Source organism: Entelurus aequoreus, linkage group LG11, assembly GCF_033978785.1.
Source record: "Entelurus aequoreus isolate RoL-2023_Sb linkage group LG11, RoL_Eaeq_v1.1, whole genome shotgun sequence".
Lineage (NCBI taxonomy): Eukaryota > Metazoa > Chordata > Actinopteri > Syngnathiformes > Syngnathidae > Entelurus > Entelurus aequoreus.
This window is the reverse complement of record NC_084741.1, coordinates 27,254,755-27,281,460: the sequence shown is the minus strand read 5'-3', so window position 1 is coordinate 27,281,460 and position 26,706 is coordinate 27,254,755. Positions and strand designations below refer to the sequence as shown.

At 39.9% G+C, this 26,706-nt stretch overlaps 2 protein-coding genes across 13 annotated transcripts in view; both read left to right on the top strand.

Annotated features, from left to right (window-relative positions):
- The window catches only part of l3mbtl1b (L3MBTL histone methyl-lysine binding protein 1b), a 69,271-nt gene extending 55,200 nt beyond the window's left edge, over positions 1-14,071 (top strand). For 8 of the 12 annotated variants that reach the window (XM_062062844.1, XM_062062852.1, XM_062062851.1 and 5 more), the window contains exons 13-22: positions 736-821; positions 893-1,003; positions 1,074-1,188; positions 1,334-1,433; positions 8,597-8,791; positions 8,905-9,006; positions 9,078-9,175; positions 12,988-13,154; positions 13,221-13,283; positions 13,348-14,071. In XM_062062844.1, coding sequence (XP_061918828.1) covers positions 736-821; positions 893-1,003; positions 1,074-1,188; positions 1,334-1,433; positions 8,597-8,791; positions 8,905-9,006; positions 9,078-9,175; positions 12,988-13,154; positions 13,221-13,283; positions 13,348-13,476 — 1,166 coding nt within the window. In that variant the 3' untranslated portion in view covers positions 13,477-14,071. The remainder of the gene's footprint in view (positions 1-735; positions 822-892; positions 1,004-1,073; positions 1,189-1,333; positions 1,434-8,596; positions 8,792-8,904; positions 9,007-9,077; positions 9,176-12,987; positions 13,155-13,220; positions 13,284-13,347) is intronic. The other 4 variants (XM_062062855.1, XM_062062854.1, XM_062062853.1 and 1 more) reach the window with 3 other exon arrangements.
- A 4,822-nt stretch (positions 14,072-18,893) lies between these two features.
- Positions 18,894-23,097, top strand: LOC133659931 (uncharacterized). Its single transcript, XM_062062841.1, has 2 exons — positions 18,894-19,148; positions 21,556-23,097. Exon 2 carries the CDS (start codon positions 21,569-21,571, stop codon positions 22,301-22,303), a length of 735 nt encoding a protein of 244 aa, XP_061918825.1. The 5' UTR covers positions 18,894-19,148; positions 21,556-21,568; the 3' UTR covers positions 22,304-23,097.
- Positions 23,098-26,706: the final 3,609 nt, after the last annotated feature.

Below are 26,706 nucleotides of genomic sequence, written 5' to 3'. Positions count from 1 at the left end.
TCCACGTGTGGTCGTTGACAGCCACGAATCAAAATAAACACTCACGATACAACACATAAACAACATTGACACTGCTGAGTTTCGAGGGCAAACGATCAACTAATTTAGCACTCCATTTAAACAATGAAATTAACCTACCTAAAGAAGTTGTGTATCTTTCTACATTTTTCCCAACAGCCTGTAATTGTTCGTGTTTTCTTTTTTGATTCGTTCCTTACTCAACATTTTGAGAGCTGCCTGACCTAAATTCACCGAACACCTGACGTCCTTCCAGACCCTGATGCAATTAGTGTATCTCTCGGAAAATCTCGGAACAACCGGCTGTTCTTGTTGTCGGTCAACCTTTGACACACGCTTCCAAAATGGTTGCGCCCATGTTGTTTATACCAATTAACATTAATTATGCGATGTCTTAGGTTGAAAATTTGAGAAAAAAAGTCATGTTGGGGTATTTTTATCACTTTATGCGATTAAACAATTACATTACAATTGTCCTTTGACAGGTAAAAAGTCAAGGGCGGTCACAGCATGTTCTTGCAGTCGATGCTGGTCAATTTTATAGGGCATTACGACAAGGGGGGTCGCGGCACTTGCCACGGTTAATTTCGAACCAAGGGTCTAGTAAGAAGTGTTGGCAGTGTTGTGTAGGAACGCTGCTGCTTTCACTGTCTGTACATCAACACAACAAGATTTAAGATCAAGTCATGTGACAATGTTGTCTTTGGCTCTCACCAGAATACAAGCAACCAAAGACTTTCTCCTGGGAGAAATATCTGGAGGAGACGGGCACACAGGCTGCTCCTGCTCGGGCTTTTAAACCGGTACACACACAGACACAAACACACACACATGGTGTGCAACAAAGAGTGTGTAACGATAGCTTTTGTTGCAGCGCCCTCCGCATGGCTTCCAGGTGGGCATGAAGGTGGAAGCTGTGGATAAAAGGAACCCAATGCTCATCCGTGTTGCCACCATCGCTGATACAGACGACCACCGGCTCAAGGTGCAAATACAGCTCCCCCCCCCCCCCCCCCTTACTGGTCACACATGTACTGATATCCTTTTTTTTCTAGATCCGTTTTGATGGTTGGAGTGCAGAGTATGATTACTGGGTGGAGACCGACTGCCCCGACCTGCACCCTGTAGGCTGGTGTCACAAAACTGGACATCCTCTTCATTACCCTAACGGTGAGACACTTGTGTTGCGCTCCTTGCCAATGTTTTAATTGGAGTAGATGACCCAGCACTTATTACCCTGTCGCCCTGCACTCAAAAACCTCTACAAGGAGATTGAGTCTGTAATGAAAATGTGTTTCTGTCTGTGTCCTTTCAGGTTCTAATGATGCAGTGAGTCCTTCAGGACAAGGATGTCCCACCCCAGGATGCAATGGGATTGGCCACATCAGAGGACCGCGTTATGGGACACATTACACGTCAGTCCTGTTTCCTTTTCCAACATTTTAAATGTAGTATTTTGAACGACCGACATGGCATCAAAACTGTGCTAAAATTCTTCCGCGTAAAAACCACATGCTAAGCAAATGAATTTTATGCTTGCGCGGCCTTTGTTTACACTATGTGTCATTCTCTTTCTCTACACACACGACATTCTACCCTTTTGGCACTTAGGGGATTGGGGATTGAATAGAAGGCCCAACAACTCCTCTCCTCTCTGATTGGTTACTTTAAATACATACTGTCTCCTGGTCAGAGCCAATCAGAGGGAACTGTTACAAACCACTTCTGTAGTGTTTAGAGTCTAAAGTTTAGACAAAATAACGCATATAATTCCTTATGAAGTAAAGTGCATATATTATGATTTTTTTTCAAACACTTCCTTGTGATTTACATAGATGTAATGGTGGTTCTTTGGTCCAAATTTTACAGACTATGTTTTACAGACCATTTTCAAGCTGCTTTCTGACCGTCTCTTCAGCATGTGCCGTTTTGTGGGCGGTCTTATTTACGTGCCTCCACTTCGACTGTATATTCTCGCCGTCATCCATGTTGTAGTTTTTAGCGCTTCCATTAGGAGTCTACTGACAAATTTTCTGTAAGTTTGAACTATACGCTACTTTATATTAGAAATGGCAACAGCGGACAATGCATGTGCATGTCTGCCACACAAAAAGAGGATGGAGAAAAAATGTAAAACTTATTGACTATGTCTTTGGACTACAACTGAATAAAAATGTTGCTTAATGCTTTTTAAGTAAACATTTACCAAGCCAAATTAGCTTGCTTTTGTCTTATAAAGTAGGTCTAAACTAGAGATGTCCGATAATGGCTTTTTTGCAGATATCTGATATTCCGATATTGTCCAACTCTTAATTACCGATTCCGATATGAACCGATACCGATATATACGGTCGTGGAATTAACACATTTTATGCCTAATTTTTTTGTTATGCCCTGCTGGATGCATTAAACAATGTAACAAGGTTTTCCAAAATAAGAGAACAACTTCAACTCAAATTATGGAAAAAAGTGCCAAATTGGCACTGCCATATTTATTATTGAAGTCACAAAGTGCATTATTTTTTTTAACATGCCTCAAAACAGCAGCTTGGAATTTGGGATATGCTCTCCCTGAGATAATCCTGATACCCACTACAACTATGGGAAATACTATACTTTGACTTTCACAAAGTCTAAGTCTAAGAAAGTGCATTATTATTTTTTATTTTTTTTTAACATGCCTCAAAACAACAGCTACAAAAACAAAGAAGGCACACAGCTTCAGTCCAAAGTATACTAGAGTAATAAAGTAAACAATAATATAGTCCTCATTGAGTGCAAGACTGCCTGGCATACTGTATAACAGGAAATTATAAACTGGGCTCAATCTGCCCTGCTCTAACGTATTTGTATGAGTAACACAAATGTGCTGCAAGCTAGTGGTGAGTGCTTGAAGTGGCCTACCAGTCAGCCAGAGCTTCTGAAATGCTGCGTTGAGACAGGGCACCTCCGTTCACTGCAAGCGGCAAAGTGTGCGCCATGCAGGGCAGACTATCCACACCAAACTCCACCGTAGTTTTTGCCATACTGCGTGCGTTGTCCCTGACCACAACGTGAGCTTTCGCCCCGGGGTGGTTTTTGTTGTATTTTTGTTTTTTCTCGGCGGAGTCTTTAAGCGACAACTGTGTGGTACTACTTTTTTTCGCTGTTTGCTTTTCATCCATCTTCCGCTTGTATTCATCGTGTATCTCCTTATGATTCTTGAAGAGGTGAGAGATTAATTTGCTCGTATTAAAGGAAGACGTCTTGGTTCCTCCTCGCATAACCAACTTTTTGCAGTCATTGCAAATTGCCAGTTTTTTAACCGTCAGACACAGTTTAAAATAATCCCAAACCATAGACATGGTGTCGTTAGTCAGTCACCGAGCAAGCTCGCTAGTTAGCCACGGCTACAACACACTCTTGTTGTTATGCTCCGTTCGCGGCGGTTTGATGAGGTAATCCAGCGTCGCCAGTAAACCTCTCATGCTGCAGTCGTCAACTCCTGTGTTGTGTGTGGGAGAGGGGGTAGGGGAGGGGCTGCTGACTGAGTTTATATCCGTGTTTTACCGGATATGTACCGCTCCGTACAACGGCGTTTTAAAAAGTCATTAATTTTACTTTTTGAAACCGATACCGATAATTTCCGATACCACATTTTAAAGCATTTATCGGCCGATAATAACATCTCTAGTCTAAACTGCAACATTGCATTTACCTGAGGAGCATCCATCCATTTTCTACCGCTTGTCCCTCTCGGGGTCACGGGAGTGCTGGAGCCTATCCCAGCTCCACCAGAGGTGCATATATTTTGAAAAATCTTTCAGTCTTTAATGACATCAAGTTGTTAAAATGTGTTGTTAGAGATTGTGATTTCTAACATGTTCACATAACATTATAAAAAATAGTAATGTCATCGTTTAATAGGTTGTATAATAAATGACATAATACACTAATGTTGGCTTATTTTCTTTAAAGACTCTAATCTTCTTGGGGACACAATAAGTTCCCTTAGATTGTCTCTAACCAGGAAACAGCAGGTGTTTAAAGTGACCAATAAGAATCAATCAATCAAGCAATGTTTACTTATATAGCCCTAAATCACGAGTGTCTTAAAGGGCTGCACAAGCCACAACGACATCCTCGGCTCAGATCCCACATCAGGGCAACAAAAAACTCAACCCAATGGGATAACAATTAGAAACCTTGGAGGGGACCGCAGATGTGGGAACCCCCCACCCCTGGGCAACCGGTGCAGTGGACATCGACTGGATCTAGCATAATATTGTGAGAGTCTAGTCCATAGTGGATCTAACATAATAGTGAGAGTCCAGTCCATAGTGGGGCCAGCAGGAGACCATCCCGAGCGGAGACAGGTCAGCAGCGCAGAGACGTCCCCAACCGATGCACAGACGAGTGGTCCACCCTGGGTCCCGACCCTGGACAGCCAGCGCTTCATCCGTGGCCACCGAACCTGTGCCGCCCCTCCACGAAGGAGAGGGGGGCAGAGCAGAAAAGAAACGGCAGATCAAATGGTCTAAAAGGGGGGTCTATTTAAAGGCTAGAGTATACAAATTAGTTTTAAGATGGGACTTAAATGTTTCTACTAAGGTAGCATCTCTAACTGGTACCGGGAGGGCATTCCAGAGTACTGGATCCCAAATAGAAAACGCTCTATAGCCCGCAGACTTTTTTTGGGCTCTGGGAATCACTAAGCGGGAGTTCTTTGAACGCAGATTTCTTGCCAGGACATATGGTACAATACAATCAGCAAGATAGGATGGAGCTAAACCGTGTAGTATTTTATACGTAAGTAGTAAAACCTTAAAGTGACATGTTAAGTGTACAGGAAGCCAGTGCAGGTGGGCCAGTATAGGCGTAATATGATTAAACTTTCTTGTTCTTGTCAAAAGTCTAGCAGCCGCTTTTTGTACCAACTGTAATCTTTTAATGCTAGACATAGGGAGACCCAAAAATAATATGTTACAATAATCGAGACGAGAAGTAACAAACGCATGAATAATGATCTCAGCGTCGCTAGTGGACGAAATGGAACAAATTTTAGCGATATTACTGAGCTGAAAGAAGGCCGTTTTAGTAACACTCTTAATGTGTGACTCAAACGAGAGAGTTGGGTCGAAGATAATACCCAGATTCTTTACCGAGTCGCTTTGTGTAATTGTTTGGTTGTCAAATGTTAAGGTGGTATTATTAAATAGGTGTCGGTGTCTAGCAGGACCGATAATCAGCATTTCCGTTTTTCTTAGCGTTGAGTTGCAAAAAGGTAGCGGAAATTGTTTAATTTCATTAAGACACGCCTCCATGAATGGAGTGGAGTTGCTGGGCAGTCTGTTCAATACCCACCCCTAAGTGCCAAAAGGTTGAAACGTGGCATGTGTAGGCAAAGAGAGCGCAAACAAATTATGCACGTGGACAAAAAGATGCAGGTGCAAGCTCATTTTACGTTTGCACGTGCATAGAGGCAACATGTACTTGAAGTGTTTTTAAGCTTGAGGATTTTGCCACTGTTTTGATGCCATAGACACATTCCTGTCTGTGACAGCACAAGCACAGTGTTAGCATGCCTGCAAGAGGCGGATGGGTTCTAATCCAAGTCAGACTTTTCTGTGTGAAGTCTCCAAGTATTCGGTCATCCTTCCACAGTCCAAAAACATGCATGCTGGATTTATTAGAGACTTTATATTCTCTCTGGGTTTTCCAGTAATAGATTTTGTGCTACCTATGGATGGGAATCGATAAGATGTTTCCGGTTCCGATTTCACTTTCAATTCTGTTCCTTAGCAGTTCTCTTATGGATTTTTATTTGGAAAGAAAGCGAAAAAAACAGGTGAATTAGCATAAATTTTGTTTGGTTTAAAGGTAACTTGACCTTACAAAGCCTGCAGTGTGGTCACATATGTAGCATAGAAGAAAAAAGCTACTTTTTTTTAAATAAATGTAATAAATAAATATTCTTTTGTAGAATTTAACAAAATAAATCATGTGGAAATTACACAAGATTGTAACATTTAGTAACATGTGATATTAACTTATTACTTGCAAAGTGAGATATGTCAAGCCTTTATTTTTTATGATTTTGATCATCATGGCTTACAGTTTATCCATCCATCCATTTTCTGTACACGATATTCAAATTTTTTGAGTTTCGCCTGTACAATATAATGCCTCAGAGAAAATCTGATGGGTGGACAACATGCAACTTTTCTCTGACTATGTTATGTATTGCAGTAGGAAGTTGTGATGGCACAGACACAAGGGGGCGGTATAGCTCTATGTATTTTATTGTATATATTACAATATATATAATAATCAACAATAATACTATAAATAAACTAGAGAATGGAGTGTGACAAATTCAAAAGTGTGTGTGTGAGGTAGGGCTGCAACTAACGATTAATTTGATAATCGATTAATCTGTCGATTATTACTTTGATTAATCAATTAATAATCGGATAAAAGAGACAAACTACATTTCTATCCTTTCCAGGATTTTATTGGAAAAAAACCGCATACTGGCGCCATGTTCTTTCAACTTGCCAAATAAAACAAGGAAAATGTTACAAAAATGCACACTTTTGACACCCCTGCTATAGATAATAAAAAATTTAATCTGATAAATCTATCAATAAAAAGCAGAGCCTGACAACGCATGCGCGTTTATCATAACTCTCTCGCTCTCTCCCCTCCCTCACGAATGCTGCTGCACGCACAATTTGTTTTGTTTTTAACCTTCTTAACCCTGAACGTACATTGAAAATACACGCAACCCTAACTCAAAATGCCGGACATTTGAGGCATTTAAGAAACTCCGCCCTGACAGCTCCGCAAAAGAGGACATGTCCAGTGAAAAGAGGACGTATGGTCAGGACCTACCCCGGTCGCTGCTAACATGTCCTTTTTTTGCTAGCATGCCAGCAGCTATCGAATTGATGACTAAATTAATCGCCAACTGTTGCAGCCCTAGTGTGAGGCTATGTGTGTGATTAGCTGTAGTGTTTTACCAAATGTTGAACGAGGAGAAGGAACAAGGCAGGAAGGCAATCCGTGAGCAGGCGGAGATAGTCAGGGAGAATGGCGAGGCGTCAAAGGTCCGTGTCCAAGCGGAGGTCGAGGATGAAGGGAGGCAGTCCAGAATCCAGAGGGGAACAACAGGGGATCACAGGAGAAACTCTGGAAAGCACTGCGGGAGGACAACACAGACATCAGACACGGAAACAAGGAAGTCACAGGGGGAGAGCGAGTACACGGGATAGAAGCCAGACAAGGGGTGCTTACTAGGGTACAGAAGACTAAGTTCCGGCCAGGATCCTTGGGTCCACTGGTCTAAATACAGCTCGCCCTTATCAGTCCCAGGTGTGTTGATTGCTGATCGCCCACAGCCTTGCCGGCATGTGGGCGTGATGTGGCCAGCGCGAACAGGTGCGTGTCCCGGCGCGCTGCCAGCGGAGGTGCTGGCAGACCCAGCTGCCGGAGAAAAGCGGGTTCAAGCCCGCGCCGTGACAGACTACAGTTAAACATTCACCTACCGAAAATTAGGAGTGTCTACTGTAGCAAATAGATGCAAGCTTTTGACCACAAACTTAGTCGCTGCTCGGTGATATTCGTTTAGCGGCAGATGTGAACTGGAGCAAGTACTTACTGCCCGCCTCGGAGCCAGTCAGAATTGGTTTCTCGTCATGCTCATCTAAATGAAAAGGCATTAATTTCAATTGAACAAAAAATAGCGCTATCATGATAGGCCGTGAGTTAGTACCTGTTGTATTCAGATGACCTGCTAGCGTTACTGCTGCTGGAATGAGACAGGAGCGGTTCAAAACCGCAACTTTCATTTATAATTATTGCATGCTGTGTGTTCAAATGTTTCAGTATATTGCTCGCATGTCCTTCTTGTGATGAAATAGCAGCCTTATAATTATTACAAGTAGCGCTATTGCAATTTTCTAAAATGTTAGTGTTTGGTCCGACCGGGCGCTGCCATTTTGTGATCTGACATCACTACGCACGTTGCGCAATGCATCATCCCCACTTGGAACAACCGTTAAGAGAACTGCTAGACAAAATGGCAAGCGATTCTAAGGAATCGATACACTGGAAACCGGTTCTGAAAAAGAACCAATTTTCGATTCCCATCCCTAGGGTTACCTGATTATCCTTGCTTATAAACAAATTACATCGCATCTGACTGCCAGGGAATAAGAAGGCGAAGCAGGAGGGTTCTGTTTTACCAATTTAGCTAGTAATCAGAGCCCTTGGAAAAAATAAGAGTGATTAGTAGGAGTGTGTCGTGTTTTCCGGGCCCCTTGTGTACCCCTCCCCATCTAAACGCTTTGACTGCAGCTCCGTTTTGAGACATTTTAGGGGGAAAAAATGGAGTTGTCGCTGTAAACATTTTCTTTGTTTACCATTCCTGTACTCCCATTTGGCCAATTAAGCACTGCAATAATTAGATTGCAGTCCAGTGAGAAATATAGTGTGAATGTGTGTGAAAAAGCTTGTCTAATTGTGCTCTGTCTGGGATAGACTCCAGCTCTAAAAATGAATGAAAACGTTTTGGATCAATAAGGTGCTTTATTTACAGTCAGGTGAGCTGTCCTTACTCCGACATGAATCTAAGCAAGGAAAGTTTGCTCCCAGACCGTCTGAGCGGAGAGCGACCTATCACACTTAGTGGCCCTTCACCCCGCGGGCGGCGCCCCGAACCCAACCCAACCGCCACAACGCCGAGGGCATCAACACCGAACCCGCCCGAAGCAGCCGACAACTCCCACAGCAGGTTAGCGTCAACTCCTACAAAGCTCCCCTGACTTTCTCCACAACGCCTCCTCGATGGGTTTTACATTCCAATGCATTGTTCCCTACCTGAGGGTCAGTTGTCTCTGTTGCTAGGAAACCGGCGGAATTAGCCACTGAGCCCTCAGAACGCAGCAGCCAACCACAGCCACTAGGTGGTGTCAGTGAGCAGAGTCAAAATGGAACCAAACTTAAACGGTAGAAAGTCTCATCACAGCAAAACACAAACAATGAAAATCATTGTAAGCTTTTTGTTTTTGTTGTTGCAGGACTGCTCCATTTCCCAACTATGTGAATATACACTACGTGAAGGAAGAGACTGTTCAAAACAAAGGTGTGTGTAAGGAGGTTACTGTTCAAAACAAAGGTGTGTGTAAGGAGGATACTGTTCAAAACAAAGGTGTGTTTATGTCACATGCACTAGTTTTCTCAAGGACATAGTTCATGATTTAGAGTGTCAAACTCAATAGAGCATTTTATAATAATTGATAAATGTATTTCAATCGTGACAGAAAAAAATGCAATGCATGCAAATGCCGCTCTTAACTTATTTGATGCAACAACTGATGCAAAATTCTACACTAGCTGAAGTAAAATAACTGTTGTCACTTTGACTTCTGATCCCAAAGCAGTTTTCTATCAGTTTGTTGGTAAACAATGATAACAATCGAATGAAGGGGCAATTGTTCTATAACATCATGAAGCTATGTTAACCATATCATTGTCCCGATATCAATATTTTGGTAGCGGTAACAAAATGTATATCGATACTTTTCAAAATAAACGGGACCACAAAAAATGTCATTATTGGCTTCATTTGAACAGAAAATCTTACGATATATTAAACATTTGTTTTTATTGCACTCAAAGAACAATTTAAGAAAGTTAAAATAAAAATTAAAAGGCATTAAACACAATGCTTTATTTATTGCGCTCAAAGAACATTTTACAATTGTATATACTACATATAGCCTGCATCATTTTAGGACTACCGTAGGTTAAAATAGAATAGAAAGGTTTATTGACTTTGTATTAAATGCTTCATGATTTATGGTTGCATTAAGAAAAATACAATCATTAGTAAATACTAAAAACAATACTATGGCTAAATCTACACAGATACTGTAAGACATGTAACAGGAAAAACACTTTGTTAAAGATAAAACACATTGTCGGAATTTGTTACATACATTTGCTACGTGGACCGTTTGGACTGTGCTAATAATTGGCAACAAGCCAATCAGCTGTGTGTCTGGGGGATGCATTGGGGAACAGGAGAACTATGCAATAGGAGAGCTACCTTATAAATTCCTTGTGCAGATCTGAATTTTTATTTAAAATGTTTACCTAAGTTTGAAGCAAAGGTGGTAATACTGTACTGCCACCTTTGGCGAGGCATGTTTTAAAGCAGCGTTTGCAGCGCTGCGCATCTGTGTTTAAAGCATTACCTGTCTAGTGAGTTTTGAAGCCCAAACACCTCCATATTGCGCTTCACGCACCCTTTTTATTAACCAGTAGAATTGTCTGGGTTTTTTGCCATTCTTCCTCTCCACCCTGTTTCTGCTTGTATGCGCTGTGCGTGTGCGTTTTGACACACTCAACAACATGCGGCTCGGCTCAGCAACGCCACCGCCGCACGGCAGCATGTGGATGAAGAAAAAGTACCGATATTTCTCAAAGGCAGTGTAGTATCTGGTTTTAATTCAATAGTACCGGGTACTTTATTAGTACTGGTACAACCCTAGTTAACGATGACCTTAAAAATTCAAGTGGGGGTTCATTATTTGGCACAAACTTATGCAGTCTACTGTGGTATGTTAAATATTTGATGAGTTTATTCTGCTCTACTTTTAAAGTAGCTAAAGGGAGCATTACAGTGTCTTAAGTGTACGACACATCATGAATAATTAATGAACTGCTACCTTGTTGAACAGCATGGAAGATTTAGGGAGGAACACACACACACACACGTGTACTCACTTTTATTATCTTTCCACTAAACAACGTGTGCAAACTATATAATTGTGTGTACAAATAGTGGGCGTGTTGCCTGTGATCTACTATGACTACGTGTATAATAGATAACAAGTGCAAACGTGGCACAAACCACACTATTTGATTGAGGATTTTGCATGCACTACCGGCATTTAGTGCCCATGGAAACACTAAATTCCCCCACATTCATGTTGTCATGCTCCCCAACCTGTGGGGTTTTGCAATATTGAAGAAGCAGTGCAGATATATAACCTGTTACACCTTTTCTTCAATATAAAAATCGCAATCTAGACAACAGAAACTATTTTTAGCACGCTGACGGCGCTCTCTTCAGGGAGGTGGTGGACTATCTATTACTATGTCTCTACGCCTGGAATGATTGAAACGCAAGAAAATGCATATTGGAAGACGTTTGTCAAATAGGAGATATAATAATATATTTTGTAAATGAAAAATTTTACTCATTGAAAAAAACACCAGCAGACACCAAATGTCTTTATTCTGCACCTTAAAGAGGAACTATAATGCAAAATCAACTTTTCCTACCTATTGGTACCTGTTTTTGTGTATTTGGGACCTGCATAAGTTTCGAAAATTTGAAATCAAACCATGGAGGCATTGTGGAGATATTTATTAAAAAAATCTTGTCTTCCTTCATACTTTTTGCCCAAATTTGACGTTTTTCCAAATTGTGATGTCAGCTAATACAGTATCTCCACATATGGTTGAAATTTACCCAAAGAGCTTCGCGCGAGTCTGCTATTGTAATCAATAAGTTCCTTCTTTTTCTTTGCCATTTCTAATACAAAGTAGCATATAGTTCTAACTCGGGTTGTCCTGATACCAATATTTTAGTCTTGATAAATAACACTGTGTGTGCTGAATTGTCACATGGGCTTTTTCTCCTCCCAGTATTGTGGGTGTTCTGATGATCAGCATATATATTCTGCATATTCATGAAGACCGACACACTAAACGGATTGTGCTCCTAATTCGGCTCATGTTAGGATTTTTTTTTTTTACATGTCAAACACTTCCTTATGATCTACATAACATATAATGGTGGTTCTTTGGTCAAAATTTTGCATAGATTATGTTTTACAGACCGTTTTCAAGCTGCTTTCTGACCCTCCCTTCAAGATGTGCCATTTTGTGGGTGGTCTTATTTATGTGCCTCCACTTTGACTGCTTCTTCTCCCCGCCATCTTTGCTGTAGTTTTTAGTGCTTCCATATGCAGTCTACTGACAGATATAAGTTAGAACTATGCACTATTTTGTATTAGAAATGGCAACAGCGGAGGATGCATGTGCATGTACGAGCCAGTCTGCCCCACAACAAGACGATAGAGAAAAAGAAGGAACTTATTGACTACACCGTCGGACTACAATGGCAGACTCGTGCAAAGATCGTCGTGTAAAAATTGGAAAAAAACGTCACAAATTCCAAACTGCAAGGCAAGAAGGTTTTTTAATATGTACGCCATGGTTTCACATTTCCAGGACTTATGCAGATGGCAAATACACAAAAACAGGTACCAACAGGTAAGAAAGGTTGGTCTCCTTTGAGAGGCAATCCTCTGAGGACAAATTCAGTAGATCACTTTTGCGTGTGCTATCAAGTTTGCTCGTGTTTTAATACACGCAAACCTTTAGTGGATCAGGCTCAATGTGTTTATAATAAAGTCAATATTTGTATATGTTCATAAGCACTTATATTGTAACGTCGTACGCACCTTAATTAACTACAGCCAATGTTTAAATCAACATATGAACACTTACTAAGTGGAGAAGTTAACACAATTCATATTTACATGTAAAAACTTGAAATAGTGTGATGATGTTGCCATAATATAAAAGTCATTCATGTCACAAATGTATTTCACAGGTCTCATTATATGATAGTAACCAATGTGTTTATTAAAAAAAAGTGTATTTTATCTTTAAATACATATGTAATGACTAACTAGTGTAAAAAGAGGTTAACCAATGTTTATAGTTATAGGAGAAACAACCAAACACTCACCTTTTATAGTGGAACTTGTGAGTTGTCGATGTGGACCCTCTTCTAGAGTTGTGTATCAAAGTGTTGTTTGCAGACAAGTAAATCCTGTTTCTAATTAAATGTGGAATAGAAGAATAGAAAAAAAAGCCAAACCTCTTTGCTTCTTCCCGCGGCCTCTCCAGCAGACTCCACTGCCCTGCAGCAGGCACTTCACGAATCCGTCTTCTCCCCCGGACTCACGGCGGCCCCCCACCAGCGGGTGGCACTGTGCTGGGACAAACACTGTCAGCTGCTGCCTGAGGTTCTGGGGCTGACGGCCAAGCGGGTGGCGGCGTGGACTTCTGAGGAGGCGAGCAGAGATTATAAACACTTTTTGTTGCTGACCAGCTGCTCATAACTTGTGTTGTTCTATCAGGTGGCGACTTTTGTCAAAGGACTTCCAGGCTGCAAAGAACACGCTGTTACTTTTAAAACCGAGGTACTCCGTAGCATTTATCGTGGTTTAATAGTGGTGGTTTTAATATTTCCTTTGCTCTCCCCAGCAAATAGACGGCGAGGCCTTCCTGCTCCTCACCCAATCAGACATCGTCAAGATCCTGTCCATCAAGTTGGGCCCAGCCCTCAAGATCTACAACGCCATCTTGATGCTGAAGAACGCGGATGAAGAATGAAAAGTTCACCTCGGTGCTTTAAGAAGACATTTCCTTCTAGCTCCCTCCTGGATGGACACAGGAGGAGAGTTAGCTGTTTACTGACTCCACTAAAACAACTACAGACACCTTTAAAACACGCTGCATCATTTTTTATTCAACACAGTTCAAAGTGATCGCTTTTACATTCTTTTTAAGCTTCTAATACAAACAATCCTGCAGAGGTTTTGCAAAAGGCAATATTAGCTTCTTCTTTATCCGCTAGAGGGAGAAAGCACTGGCTGACAGAGAATTATGGGATCAAATGACAAGTTTCATTTGGTGAAGAAGCTTTTTTTTTATTTTTATTTGTTTTGATGGCACATGAATGTAAAAAAAAAAGCACCATCTGTTCTTTGTTTTTGTCTTGTCATGTACATAGAATGCAGCTACCTAAAGATGGCCATGTCATGAAGTCATTTTAAGACTTTAAGGAATGTGTTCAACATGAAGTGTTTATAATGCACACAGCTTTTATTTATGTTTTCTAATTTAAGGGTTGTTGGTACGCCGTCTTGACTAAGAGGAAGCTGGGCTGTGTGGAATGAGTGTAAGAGAATAAAATAAGACACATTGACTCTTGTCCTCGTTTGACCCTAATGAAACTTAAACCAGACTTTGTGTGTACTTGTACTAGTTTAAAGTACACTTAATTCTAGTGTGTGACAAAACCAGCACTTAATTGCAGCCTGAAATTGTGAGAGTTAAGTATGAAAATGTGACAAGTTAAAGTACCAATGATTGTCACACAATGACACATTTTAATCACCTCTGCCTTTTAGGGGTTTAATTACATGTGGTTTATTGGTCAGAACAATAATACATGATAAGGGCACATGTTTTTAAAGTATGCACACTTGTAATCTACCTTGAAATGAATGAGAAAAACAAATCTGGATGTCTAGTGGTCGTCTACAGCAGTCTATTTTGCTTGTCTTCAGAAAGGCAATATTTTTGCATAAGTGCAGATGTCTCTAATGTTGTGTCCAATAATTGACGTTGATATGTTGGAGTACCGGTAGTTAACATTTCAAACATCAGATTATTAAACTATACACTAAAGTCTTCAGGGGATGCATGGAACCATTTTGATATGTTGTAAAATAAATATGTTATAAATATTTAAAGAAGTCAAGTGAAGTATATTTATATAGCGCTTTTCTCTAGAGAATCAAAGCGCTTTACGTAGTGAAACCCATTATCTACATCAGGGGTCCCCAAACTTTTTGACTCGGGGGCCGCATTGGGTTAAAAAAATTTGGCCGGGGGCCGGGCTGTATATTTATATATATATACTGTATATATATATATATATATACATTGTCTTTATATTCCAGCGAGTTAATCTGTTTTGTCATTTAACATCAAATAACATTGATGTTCATCAACATTTAATATTGTCACGTTTTCGATGGGGAAATTCATTTTTAGACAATATGATTTGCCTGAGCGGCTAGGAGACACCAAGAGTAACAAGCGGTATAAAATGGATTAGAAAGGAAAGATAAAATAAATAAATAAAATAAAATAAAAATTAAAACACTTTTTTTTTTAACTTTGGACTTCCCGTGGGCTGGATTTTGGATGCTGGGGGGCCGGATCCGGCCCGCAGTTTGGGGACCCCTGATCTATATCTTTAGGCTACATTTAAACCAGTGTGGGTGGCACTGAGAGTTTTGCCCAAGGACACAACGGCAGTGACGAGGATGGCGGAAGTGGGAATTGAACCCGAAACCCTCAAGTTGCTGGCACGGCCGCTCTACCAACTGAGCCAAGCCACCCTTTTAATAACTCTTTAAAAATATGAACATAACAATTATGATACATTCTAAAAAATATATAAAAAGACTTTGTGTCAGTGTTAGTATCAACATTTCAGCCTTTTCTTTTTACATTATTTTTATGTGTAAAACATTTCATATATTTTGAGACTTTGTGTCACTTCAGCCTTTTCTCTTTTTAAATTCCATCACACTTTTTTGCTGTTTTTGTTGTTAAATTTAATTTCACAAATGCATGTTATTGCATGTCATTGCTTATTCAAGTGTAGTTCACTACCGTTTAAATCAGGGGTCCCCAAACTACGGCCCGCGGGCCGGAAACGGCCCCCCAGCATCCAAAATCCGGCCCGCGGGAAGTCCCAAGTTAAAAAAATTTATTTGTATTTTTTTGTATTATTATTATTTTTTAAATTTGTCCTTACTAGTCCATTTTCTACCATCTCCTAGCCACTCAGGCAAATCATATTGTCTAAAAATGCATTTTACCATCGATAACGTGACATGCAGCAAGTGCGCTCTTTAAGTCAATTAGTGCACGAGGAATATATATGAATGAATACATATATATATATATATATATATATATATATATATATATATATATATATATATATATATATATATATATATATATATATATATATATATATATATATATATATATATATATATCAGTGGCGTGCGGTGAGGTTAATGTCTGGTGAGGCACGACTGCATCATCACAGTCAAATTTAAAAACATATGAACCTGCAGTGCAGGTGTACCTAATGTTGTGTCCCTGCGGTCGTTCGCGGCTCCTGCAGCGCGAGCATTGTTGATTTTGCACTTTTTGGCTTCTTGTTAAGTGACTTTTTTTGGGTGGATTCGGTCTTGCACGTGGAGGGTTTGGGTGTGGGCTTTGGTTGGTGTGGCCGCGGTGCTCCCGTCGGGCAGTGCATTCTGCGGCGGAGGTGCTTGGCACCAGGAGGCGGGGTTATGATACAAGCCTCACACAGTGTGTCTCCGCAGCAGATTTATGATCGCTCAGCACTAAAAATACGTTACACACATAACGTTGTTGACAAAATACACTGTACATTATATACCTCAGCTAACTAAACTATGGAAATGTATAATATAATTCATATAGCAATACGGTGTCACTTCACAGCAGGCCAGCAGTTAGCCGAGTCGCAATCCATGGTGAGGCACAAGTGCCTCAACTGGCTGCTGATCACCGCACCGTCTCTTCTCAGTATTTGAACAGCAAATGTGAAAATAAAAATAAAAATAATCTAAAACTGGTGAAGTTAAATGGAAAATAACTTTAGTATAATCACTGGATACATATAACAATTTAATTAATTTTTTTTTCTTTTTCTTTTTTTTTTCTTTCCATGATGGCAGGTGAGGCCCTGCCTCCCCTGCCTCTAGTGACTGCACGCCACTGATATATATATATATATATATATATATATATATATATATATATATATATATATATATATATATATATATATATATATATATATATATATATATATATATATATATATATATATATATATATATATATATATACACACATATAGACACATATACATATATACACATATATACATATATATATATATATATATATATATATATATATATATATATATATACATATATACACATACATATATTATACTTGCCAACCCTCCCGTTTTTAGCGGGAGAATCCCGGTATTCAGCACCTCTCCCGACAACCTCCCGGCAGAGATTTTCTCCCGACAAACTCCCGGTATTCAGCCGGAGCTGGAGGCCACGCCCCCTCCAGCTCAATGCGGAGTGGGGACAGCCTGTTCTCACGTCCGCTTTCCCACAATATAAACAGCTTGCCTGCCCAATGACGTCATAACATCTAGGGCTTTTAGAGAGTAGAGTGCACAACTGCGCACACAACAAGGAGACGTTCGAAGGGGAAGGTGTATGTTGCCTGTAAATATGTAGAACAGACTTCTCCATTGAACACGGTGGCCGAAATGATATACTCATCATGAACGGAGAAGTTAAACAGGACAATACTGCCATCTAATGGATAGCCACCGGAACACTGAAATTCAAGTATTTCTTTTATGTAAATAAAATAAATATATATATATATATATATATATATATATATATATATATATATATATATATATATATATATATATATATATATAGCTAGAATTCACTGAAAGTCAAGTATTTCATATATATATATATATATAAATATATATATATATATATATATATATATATATATATATATATATATATATATATATATATATATATATATATATATATATATATATATATATATATATATATGAAATACTTGAGTTGGTGAATTCTAGCTGTTCCCCCCCCCACCTCCCGATATTGGAGGTCTCAAGGTTGGCAAGTATGACATATATATATACATATATACACATATATATACATGTTCAAAAGTTTGGGGTCACCCAAACAATTTTGTGGAATAGCCTTCATTTCTAAGAAAAAGAATAGACTGTCGAGTTTCAGATGAAAGTTCTCTTTTTCTGGCCATTTTGAGCGTTTAATTGACCCCACAAATGTGATGCTCCAGAAACTCAATCTGCTCAAAGGAAGGTCAGTTTTGTAGCTTCTGTAACGAGCTAAACTGTTTTCAGATGTGTGACCATGATTGCACAAGGGTTTTCTAATCATCAATTAGCCTTCTGAGCCAATGAGCAAACACATTGTACCATTAGAACACTGGAGTGATAGTTGCTGGAAATGGGCCTCTATACACATTGAAAAGTACAGTGCTTTTCCTTAAAAAATAAGGACATTTCAATGTGAACGGTAGTGTACATAGACATATACATATATATACACATTTACATATACATATACATATATACACACACACACATTTACATATAATATATATATATATATATATATATATATATATATATATATATATATATATATATATATATATATATATATATATATATATATATATATATATATATATATATATATATATATGTATATATATATATATATATAATGCGGCCCCCAGCCAAATTGTTTTACCCCAATGTGGCCCCGGAGTCAAAAAGTTTGGGGACCCCTGGTTTAAATAGTTGCCTTTGTGTAACTTGTTGTGTATCTTCTTATACTTGTTAAACTGCTACCCTTGCAGTGCTGTTTAAGAAAAGCAAAAGCAAAACAGATGCCGTTTGTTTACAGTTGAATCCTTTTTTAAAAGTAAAATAATTTCCACAATGAGACTAATAAAAAGAATGCTCCACCGGCCGTGAGTTGGACAGTCCTGCTGTAAATCAACACGTTTATTTTTCTAGTCTTCTTGTGTATTTCTAACACATGTTGCATCTATTTTTGCTTGAAGGTTAAAAGTCGCCCCTTTTATGGCTAGTAAAAAATGTGTCGTTACATCAATGTGAACCTCCAAGTATAACAGGAGTCACCGTGAGACTGCCCCGCATTCCCACGACCCCTCCTCCACACACACACACACACACACACACACACACACACACACACACACACACACACACACACACACACACACACACACACACACACACACACACACACACACACACACACACACACACCCACACACACACACACACAGAGCGAGAGGAGGCAGAGCAGCTTTGCAGCACTTTTCCAACAACAGTGTGAGTTGCTTGGATAAAAAGGTTGATGATCAGCCTGCAGATGCACACGAGCTCAAGGAGGATGAGGGGAACAAAAGGTGAAAGTCTCCATTTGAGCGCCACAAGCCAAGGAGGATAAGTGGACGACGGAGGGAACCGATGCTTCTTGAGTGAGATGATGATTGATGCTGAGCAGCAAAACAAGGCAAGTAAAGGCGACCTTTTCCTCTTTTTTGAACTACGTTGCAGTGCAGCCAGCAACACTTCATGTTGCTAAAAGCACTTGGTGGCCGAGAACAAGCTCCTTACACACATGTTCTGCTAGAGGAGGAGTTAGGAAAAGCTGCAGTGGCAACAAAAAAGAGTCAAATCAGTTCTTAAACTGGATGACAGATGATAAAAACTGCAATGCTCGGTACTTTTTAATCAATAAAGCGCCATGTTTGTGTGGATGTGTATGCGTTCACACTGTGGCTTGCGGATGCTTCTGCAAACGGCAGCCGGTGCTCTGATAAGACCGAAGCAGTCGATGGTCGACATAAACAAATAGTGTGTTGCACACAGGGATACTGCACAAAGCCCAAAACCAGTGAAGTTGGCACGTTGTGTAATTCGTAAATAAAAACAGAATACACTGATTTGCAAATCCTTTTCAACTTTTATTCAATTGAATAGACTGCAAAGACAAGATATTTAATGTTCAAACAGAGAAACGTAATTTTTTTTGCAAATAATCATTAACTTAGAATTGAATGGCAGCAACACATTACAAAAAAGTTGGCACAGGAACATTTTTACCACTGTGTTACATGGCCTTTCCTTTTAACAACACTCAGTAAACGTTTGGGAACTGAGGAGACACATTTTTTAAGCTTCTCAGGTGGAATTCTTTCCCATTCTTGCTTGATGTACAGCTTAAGTTGTTCAACAGTCCAGGGGTCTCCGTTGTGGTATTTTAGGCTTCATAATGCACCACACATTTTCAATGGGAGACAGGTCTGGACTACAGGCAGGCCAGTCTAGTACCCGCACTCTTTTACTATGAAGCCATGCTGTTGTAACACGTGGCTTGGCATTGTCTTGCTGAAATAAGCAGGGGCGTCCATGGTAACGTTGCTTGGATGGCAACATATGTTGCTCCAAAATCTGAATGTACCTTTCAGCATGAATGGTGCCTTCACAGATGTGTAAGTTACCCATGCCTTGGGCACTAATACACCCCCATACCATCACACATGCTGGCTTTTGAACTTTGCGCCTAGAACAGTCCGGATGATTCTTTTCCTCTTTGTTCCGGAGGACACAACGTCCACAGTTTCAAATGTGGACTCGTCAGACCACAGAACACTTTTACACTTTGCATCAGTCTATCTTAGATGAGCTCAAGCCCAGCAAAGCGGGCGGCATTTCTGGGTGTTGTTGATAAATAGTTTTCGCTTTGCATAGTAGAGTTTTAACTTGCACTTACAGATGTAGCGACGAACTGTAGTTACTGACAGTGGTTTTCTGAAGTGTTCCTGAGCCCATGTGGTGATATCCTTTACACACTGATGTCGCTTTTTGATGCAGTACCGCCTGAGGGATCGAAGGTCACGGGCTTAGCCGCTTACGTGCAGTGATTTTTCCAGATTCTCTGAACCTTTTGATGATATTACGGACCGTAGATGGTGAAATCCCTAAATTCCTTGCAATAGCTCATTGAGAAATGTTGTTCTTAAACTGTTCAACAATTTGCTGATGAATTTTTCACAAAGTGGTGACCCTCGCCCCATCCTTGTTTGTGAATAACTGAGCATTTCATGGAATCTACTTTTATACCTAATTATGGCACCCACCTGTTCCCAATTTGTCTGTTCACCTGTGGGATGTTCCAAATAAGTGTTTGATGAGCATTCCTCAACTTTCTCAGTCTTTTTTGTCACTTGTGCCAGCTTTTTTGAAACATGTTGCAAATGAGCTAAGTTTTCCAGTTTGATCGTTAAATATCTTGTCTTTGCAGTCTATTCAATTGAATATAAGTTGAAAAGGATTTGCAAATCATTGTATTCTGTTTTTATTTACGATTTACACAATGTGCCAAATTCACTGGTTTTGGGTTTTGCAGAATACCCAGACTGTGCCACTTTTGATTCGATGTAAGATTATGAGACTTTTCTGTTCAAAGCAGCATTTCTTCAGGAACTTGAGCGGTAAAAATTGATTTAAAAATGCAATTTTTTCAAAGCAGCAAATGTATTTGGCTTCTGCAACATTCACAGTTGTGGATTCATCGGTCGTGTCGTTTAATAAAACAAACCCCGAGCCAACAGACAGCATTACTCTGATTGGGCGCTTGTTGCTAGGCAGAACTCTTAATCATAACTGCCCCACTGGCCAATTTTGAAAAAAGACATAGTTTTGCTTGCGACTCACAAGCTATTACCTGAATATTGACTTGAATCAATGCTCTGTATGAAATACAAAACATGCAGCCCATGCAGTGTTTGAGAGTGCTGCAGCCCCACAGAGGACAGATGTCTCATTAACTGAGCCACATGTCGTATTTAAGCAGCTATTTCCTGTTTGTGTCCTCTCCAAAAACACTTCCTAATGCCGCACACTTTGTCTCCCAGTTAAAACCACAGGATGACAGCTGCCAGCAGCAATGTCAGTAGCCCCGCCTCCTGCCGCTCCTCACCCGCCTGCCTCCCATGTCACTTGAGAAAGGGCGGAGCCACCCGAACTCGACTGCACCTGCGCTCGGCCCCGGGCGTGTGGCTGATGGTGGGCGTGGTCGTGGTGCTGGCAGGGATGAGCGTGGCCGTGGTGGGTTACGTGTCCGCTGTGCCCAAGCCTGTGGGAGGACGCGGGGGAAGCCATGTGGAGAGAATGAAACTGTCCGGGCCCGTGGTCATGGGTGTGGGCCTCTTTATCTTCATCTGCGCCGCCACGCTGCTCTATGAGAACCGGGATCGAGAAGTCCACAGGTTAGAAACGTCGGATGACTTGGAGGACCTGAACGGGGATCTGGGCTGGGACGACTCGGAAAAGGACAGCTTCGACAGTCAAGAGCAGTGGGAAGAGAGAGATGGCGACCAAGTCTCCAACCAAAACTGGGCCCTCTACCCGCCTCCTCTGTCTCTGGTTCAACAGAACCATGAGGACATTGGGAAAGAAGGTGAGGACGAGAAAGAGAAGGAGGGGAAGTCAACTCTTCTGGCCAGAGTTCAGCACCATCAGGAGCCAAGTCCTCAGTCTTCCTGCGGCGACACGCCACTTCCTCCACTTCCTCAGTCCTCTGCCCACGTGGACTTTGAGAACTGTAACACAAGGACAGCTTCTGTTCTCCTGCCGGAACCTTTAACATCTCACAGGGTTTGAAGGTTGTGGACTCCAAGACGGAAGACCATCTAACCCTAATCAGATGTCTTGGAAAAGACTGCTGAGAAAGTAAAGGAATTACAGAGGACTGACCTTCGGGCGTTTCAAAGGAAAAACTATCAAGCGGCGATCTGATGCACTTTTGGAGATTTGATTCGATCTTTTCGACAGTGTCAAGCATCTTTAACACATAGACTCTGCTAAATTGGCGTATCAGATATATGGCGGACGCTTGTTTGACAGGGACAATCACTTTCAACAGACTCTTGCATCAGAGACGTAACAGGCTGCAACGGCAGAATGAGCATTTATTCGCCCGTGTCGCAAAATTGTCGCAAAAAAGATGTAACAGTAGATTCCACATTTATTCGCCTGTGACAGAAAATGTAACAGGCTGTAACATTGAGAAGGCATTTGTCTACTTGTCTGGCAGAATTGGGGCAGCAGAGCCATAACAGTCTACAAGGGTAACAACAGGTGTGTGTTGTGTGTGAAAATTGGCGCATCAAAACTGTAACAGGCTGTAACATTAAAGGCCTACTGAAATGAGATTTTCTTATTCAAACGGGGATAGCAGGTCCATTCTATGTGTCATACTTGAACATTTTGCGACATTGCCATATTTTTGCTGAAAGGATTTAGTAGAGAACATCGACGATAAAGTTCGCAACTTTTGGTCGCTGATAAAAAAGCCTTGCCTGTACCGGAAGTAGCGTGACGTCACAGGTTGTGGAGCTCCTCACATTTGCACATTGTTTACAATCATGGCCACCAGCAGCGAGAGCGATTCGGACTGAGAAAGCGACGATAACCCCATTAATTTGAGCGAGGATGAAAGATACGTGGATGAGGAAAGTGAGAGTGAAGGATTAGAGGGCAGTGGGAGCGATTCAGATAAGGAAGATGCTGTGAGAGGCGGGTGGGACCTGATATTCAGCTGGGAATGACTAAAACAGTAAAATAACACAAGACATAAATATACTCTATTAGCCACAACACAACCAGGCTTATATTAAATATGCCACAAATGAATCCGCATAACAAACACCTCCCCCCTCCCGTCCATATAACCCGCCAATACAAATCAAACACCCACACAACACACTCAATCCCACAGCCCAAAGTACCGTTCACTTCCGCAAAGTTCATACAGCACATATATTTCCCCAAAGTCATGTACGTGACATGCACATAGCGGCACGCACGTACGGGCAAGCGATCAAATGTTTGGAAGCCAAAGCTGCGTACTCACGGTAGCACATATCCAACTCAAAGTCCTCCTGGTAAGAGTCTCTGTTGTCCCAGTTCTCTACGTGTTTGTGTTGCTGCAGCCGGCCGCTAATACACCGCTTCCCACCTACAGCTTTCTTCTTTGCTATCTCCATTGTTCATTAAAAAAATTGCAAAATATTCACCAACACAGATGTCCAGAATACTGTGGAATTTTGCGATGAAAACAGAGCTGTTTGTATTGGGATACAATGTGTCCCAATACTTCCGCTTCAACCATTGACGTCACGCGCAAACGTCATCATACCTAGACGTTTTCAACCAGAAGTTTCCCGGGAAATTTAAAATTGCACTTTACTAATCTAACCCGGCCGTATTGGCATGTGTTGCATTTCATCATTGATATATAAACTATCAGACTGCGTGGTCGGTAGTAGTGGGTTTTAGTAGGCCTTTAAAACAGGTCTTTATTCGCTTGTGTCGCAGAATTTGCGCATCAGAGATGTAACAGTAGATTCTGCATTTCTTCGACTGTGTCGAAAATTAGCGCATCAAAACTGTAACAGGCTGTAACAGTAGTGCAAGTCTTTATTCGCATGTGCCGCAAAATCTGTGAATTACAGCCGTAACAGTAGAGCCCACATTTATTTGCCCGTGTTGCAAAATTCACATATCGGAACAGTAACAGGCTGTAACAGTAGAACAGGCATTTATTCACTTGTGGTCCAAAATTGGCGCATTTAAATGCTAACAGGCTGTAGTAGTAAAAGAGGCATTTTTGTTCGCCTGTGTCGCAAAATTGTCACACAAGAGATGTAACAGTAGATTCCACGTTTATTTACCTGTGTCAGAAAATTTGCGAATCAAAACTGTAACAGGCTGTAACATTGACCAGTCATTTATCTACTTGTCTCGCAGAATTAGGGAATCAGAGACCTAACAGCATATCCAAGTTAGAGCTGTAACAGGTTGTAATGGTAGAACAGGTCTTTATTTGCTTGTGTTGCAAAATTGCCGCATCAAAACTGTAACAGGTTGTCACAGTAGTGATGTGTATTTCTGGTCTTGTCCCCTTCTCCTAGGCAGAAGGGGGACACGGCAGTGCGGCTGGATCAAAAGAGACGTCGGAGACGCTTTGCTGAACAAAAAGTTACTTTATTACAAGCGAGTGTCATTATTCAGGACTGCAGTACCCGGAGGAGGTTACGTCAAAAAAGTGAGGCACTCCTAACCTGGAGAGGCTGAACCACAGTCTCATATTCCTTCTTCCTGAGTCTGGGTGTGTGTTAATTCAGAAGAACACAACCTGACCATGTAAGGCAGGGGTCCCCAAACTTTTTGACTCGGGGGCCGCATTGGGTTAAAAAAATTTGGCCGGGGGTCGGGCTGTATATATATATATATATATATATATATATATATATATATATATATATATATATATATATATATATATATATATATATATATATATATATATATATATATATATACAGCCCGACCCCCGGCCAAATTTTATATATATATATATATATATATATATATATATATATATATATATATATATATATATATATATATATATATATATATATATATATATATATATATATATATATATATATATATATATATCAATATATATATATATGTGTATATATATATATATATATATATATATCAATATATATATATGTGTATATATATATATATATATATATATATATATATATATATATATATATATATATATATATATATATATATATATATATATATATATATATATATATATATATATATATATATATATATATATATATATATATATATATATCAGTGGTTCTTAACCTGGGTTCGATCGAACCCTAGGGGTTCGGTGAGTCGACCTCAGGGGTTCGGCAGAGCGGAGGTCAAAACACGCCCGACTCATCGTGTAAATAAAAACTTCTCCCTGCCGGCGTAGTATGGATACCCCTAAACAATATTCCGTCTAATTTTCCATATGTGTGAGCAAACGCAAAAACTCCTTGAGCAGTCGGTGGAGCACATGTGAGCGACGTCAGACGTGAACATGCACACCTGTCCCAAACCTGACTAAATAACAAGTTCAATGTTTTATTATTGTAATCAAATGACATCAGTCATTTCCATGAGATTATTTTCTAATATAAGTGTTTTGGCCCACTTACAATGACTATAACATATTGTTTTTCATGAGCTTTGTACTAGTATTATATGTCTGGGTGGGGATCCTACTTTGGAAATAATGTGTATCCCTTTCAGATATCACATTTAGTTCCCACTAAACATTCACATGTTGCACAATGGGATGTAAACATGGGATTATGTGTACATTCCTGTAACTTTCTGTTTGTAAAATATATCTTTATTAGTATTTTTTTAATATAATAACATAATTTTATGATTATGGTTCGGGTTCGGTGAATGCGCATATGAAACTGGTGGGGTTCGGTACCTCCAACAAGGTTAAGAACCACTGATATATATATATATATATATATATACACAGTATATATATATATATATATATATATATATATATATATATATATATATATATATATATATATATATATATATATATATATATATATATATATATATACATTGTCTTTATATTCCAGCAAATTAATCCGTTTTGTCATTTAACATCAACATTTAACTTGTCATTTAACATCAACATTTAACATTGTTACGTTATCGATGGGAAAATTCATTTTTAGACAATATGATTTGCCTGAGCGGCTAGGAGACACCGAGAGTAACAAGCGGTATAAAATACATTAGAAAGGAAAGATAAAGTTGAAAAAAATAAAATTAAAAAAATTAAAAATTAAAACACTTTTTTTTTTAACTTAGGACTTCCCGTGGGCCGGATTTTAGATGTTGGGCCATAGTTTGGGGACCCCTGATGTAAGGAGATGTTCATGTGAAAGTGTCTTCAAAACAACTCATTTAAGTCATAATCTAAATGTTGGTCTATGAGCTAGACAGGTAGTCTCTTCTCAAGGATACGGCTATCACTTTTGCATTCCGAAGTCCCAATTAGAGCCTCTTTTCCTACGAGAAGTGATCCAATCCACCTGCGAATATCAAACTTAGGGGCCTCATCTCATTATGTGCTCAAACTGAAATACCACTATTTAATT

Coding starts and splice junctions, on each gene's coding strand:
- LOC133659931 (XM_062062841.1), top strand. CDS start 21,569: ATGACAGCTGCCAGCAGCAATGTCAGTAGCCCCGCCTCCTGCCGCTCC.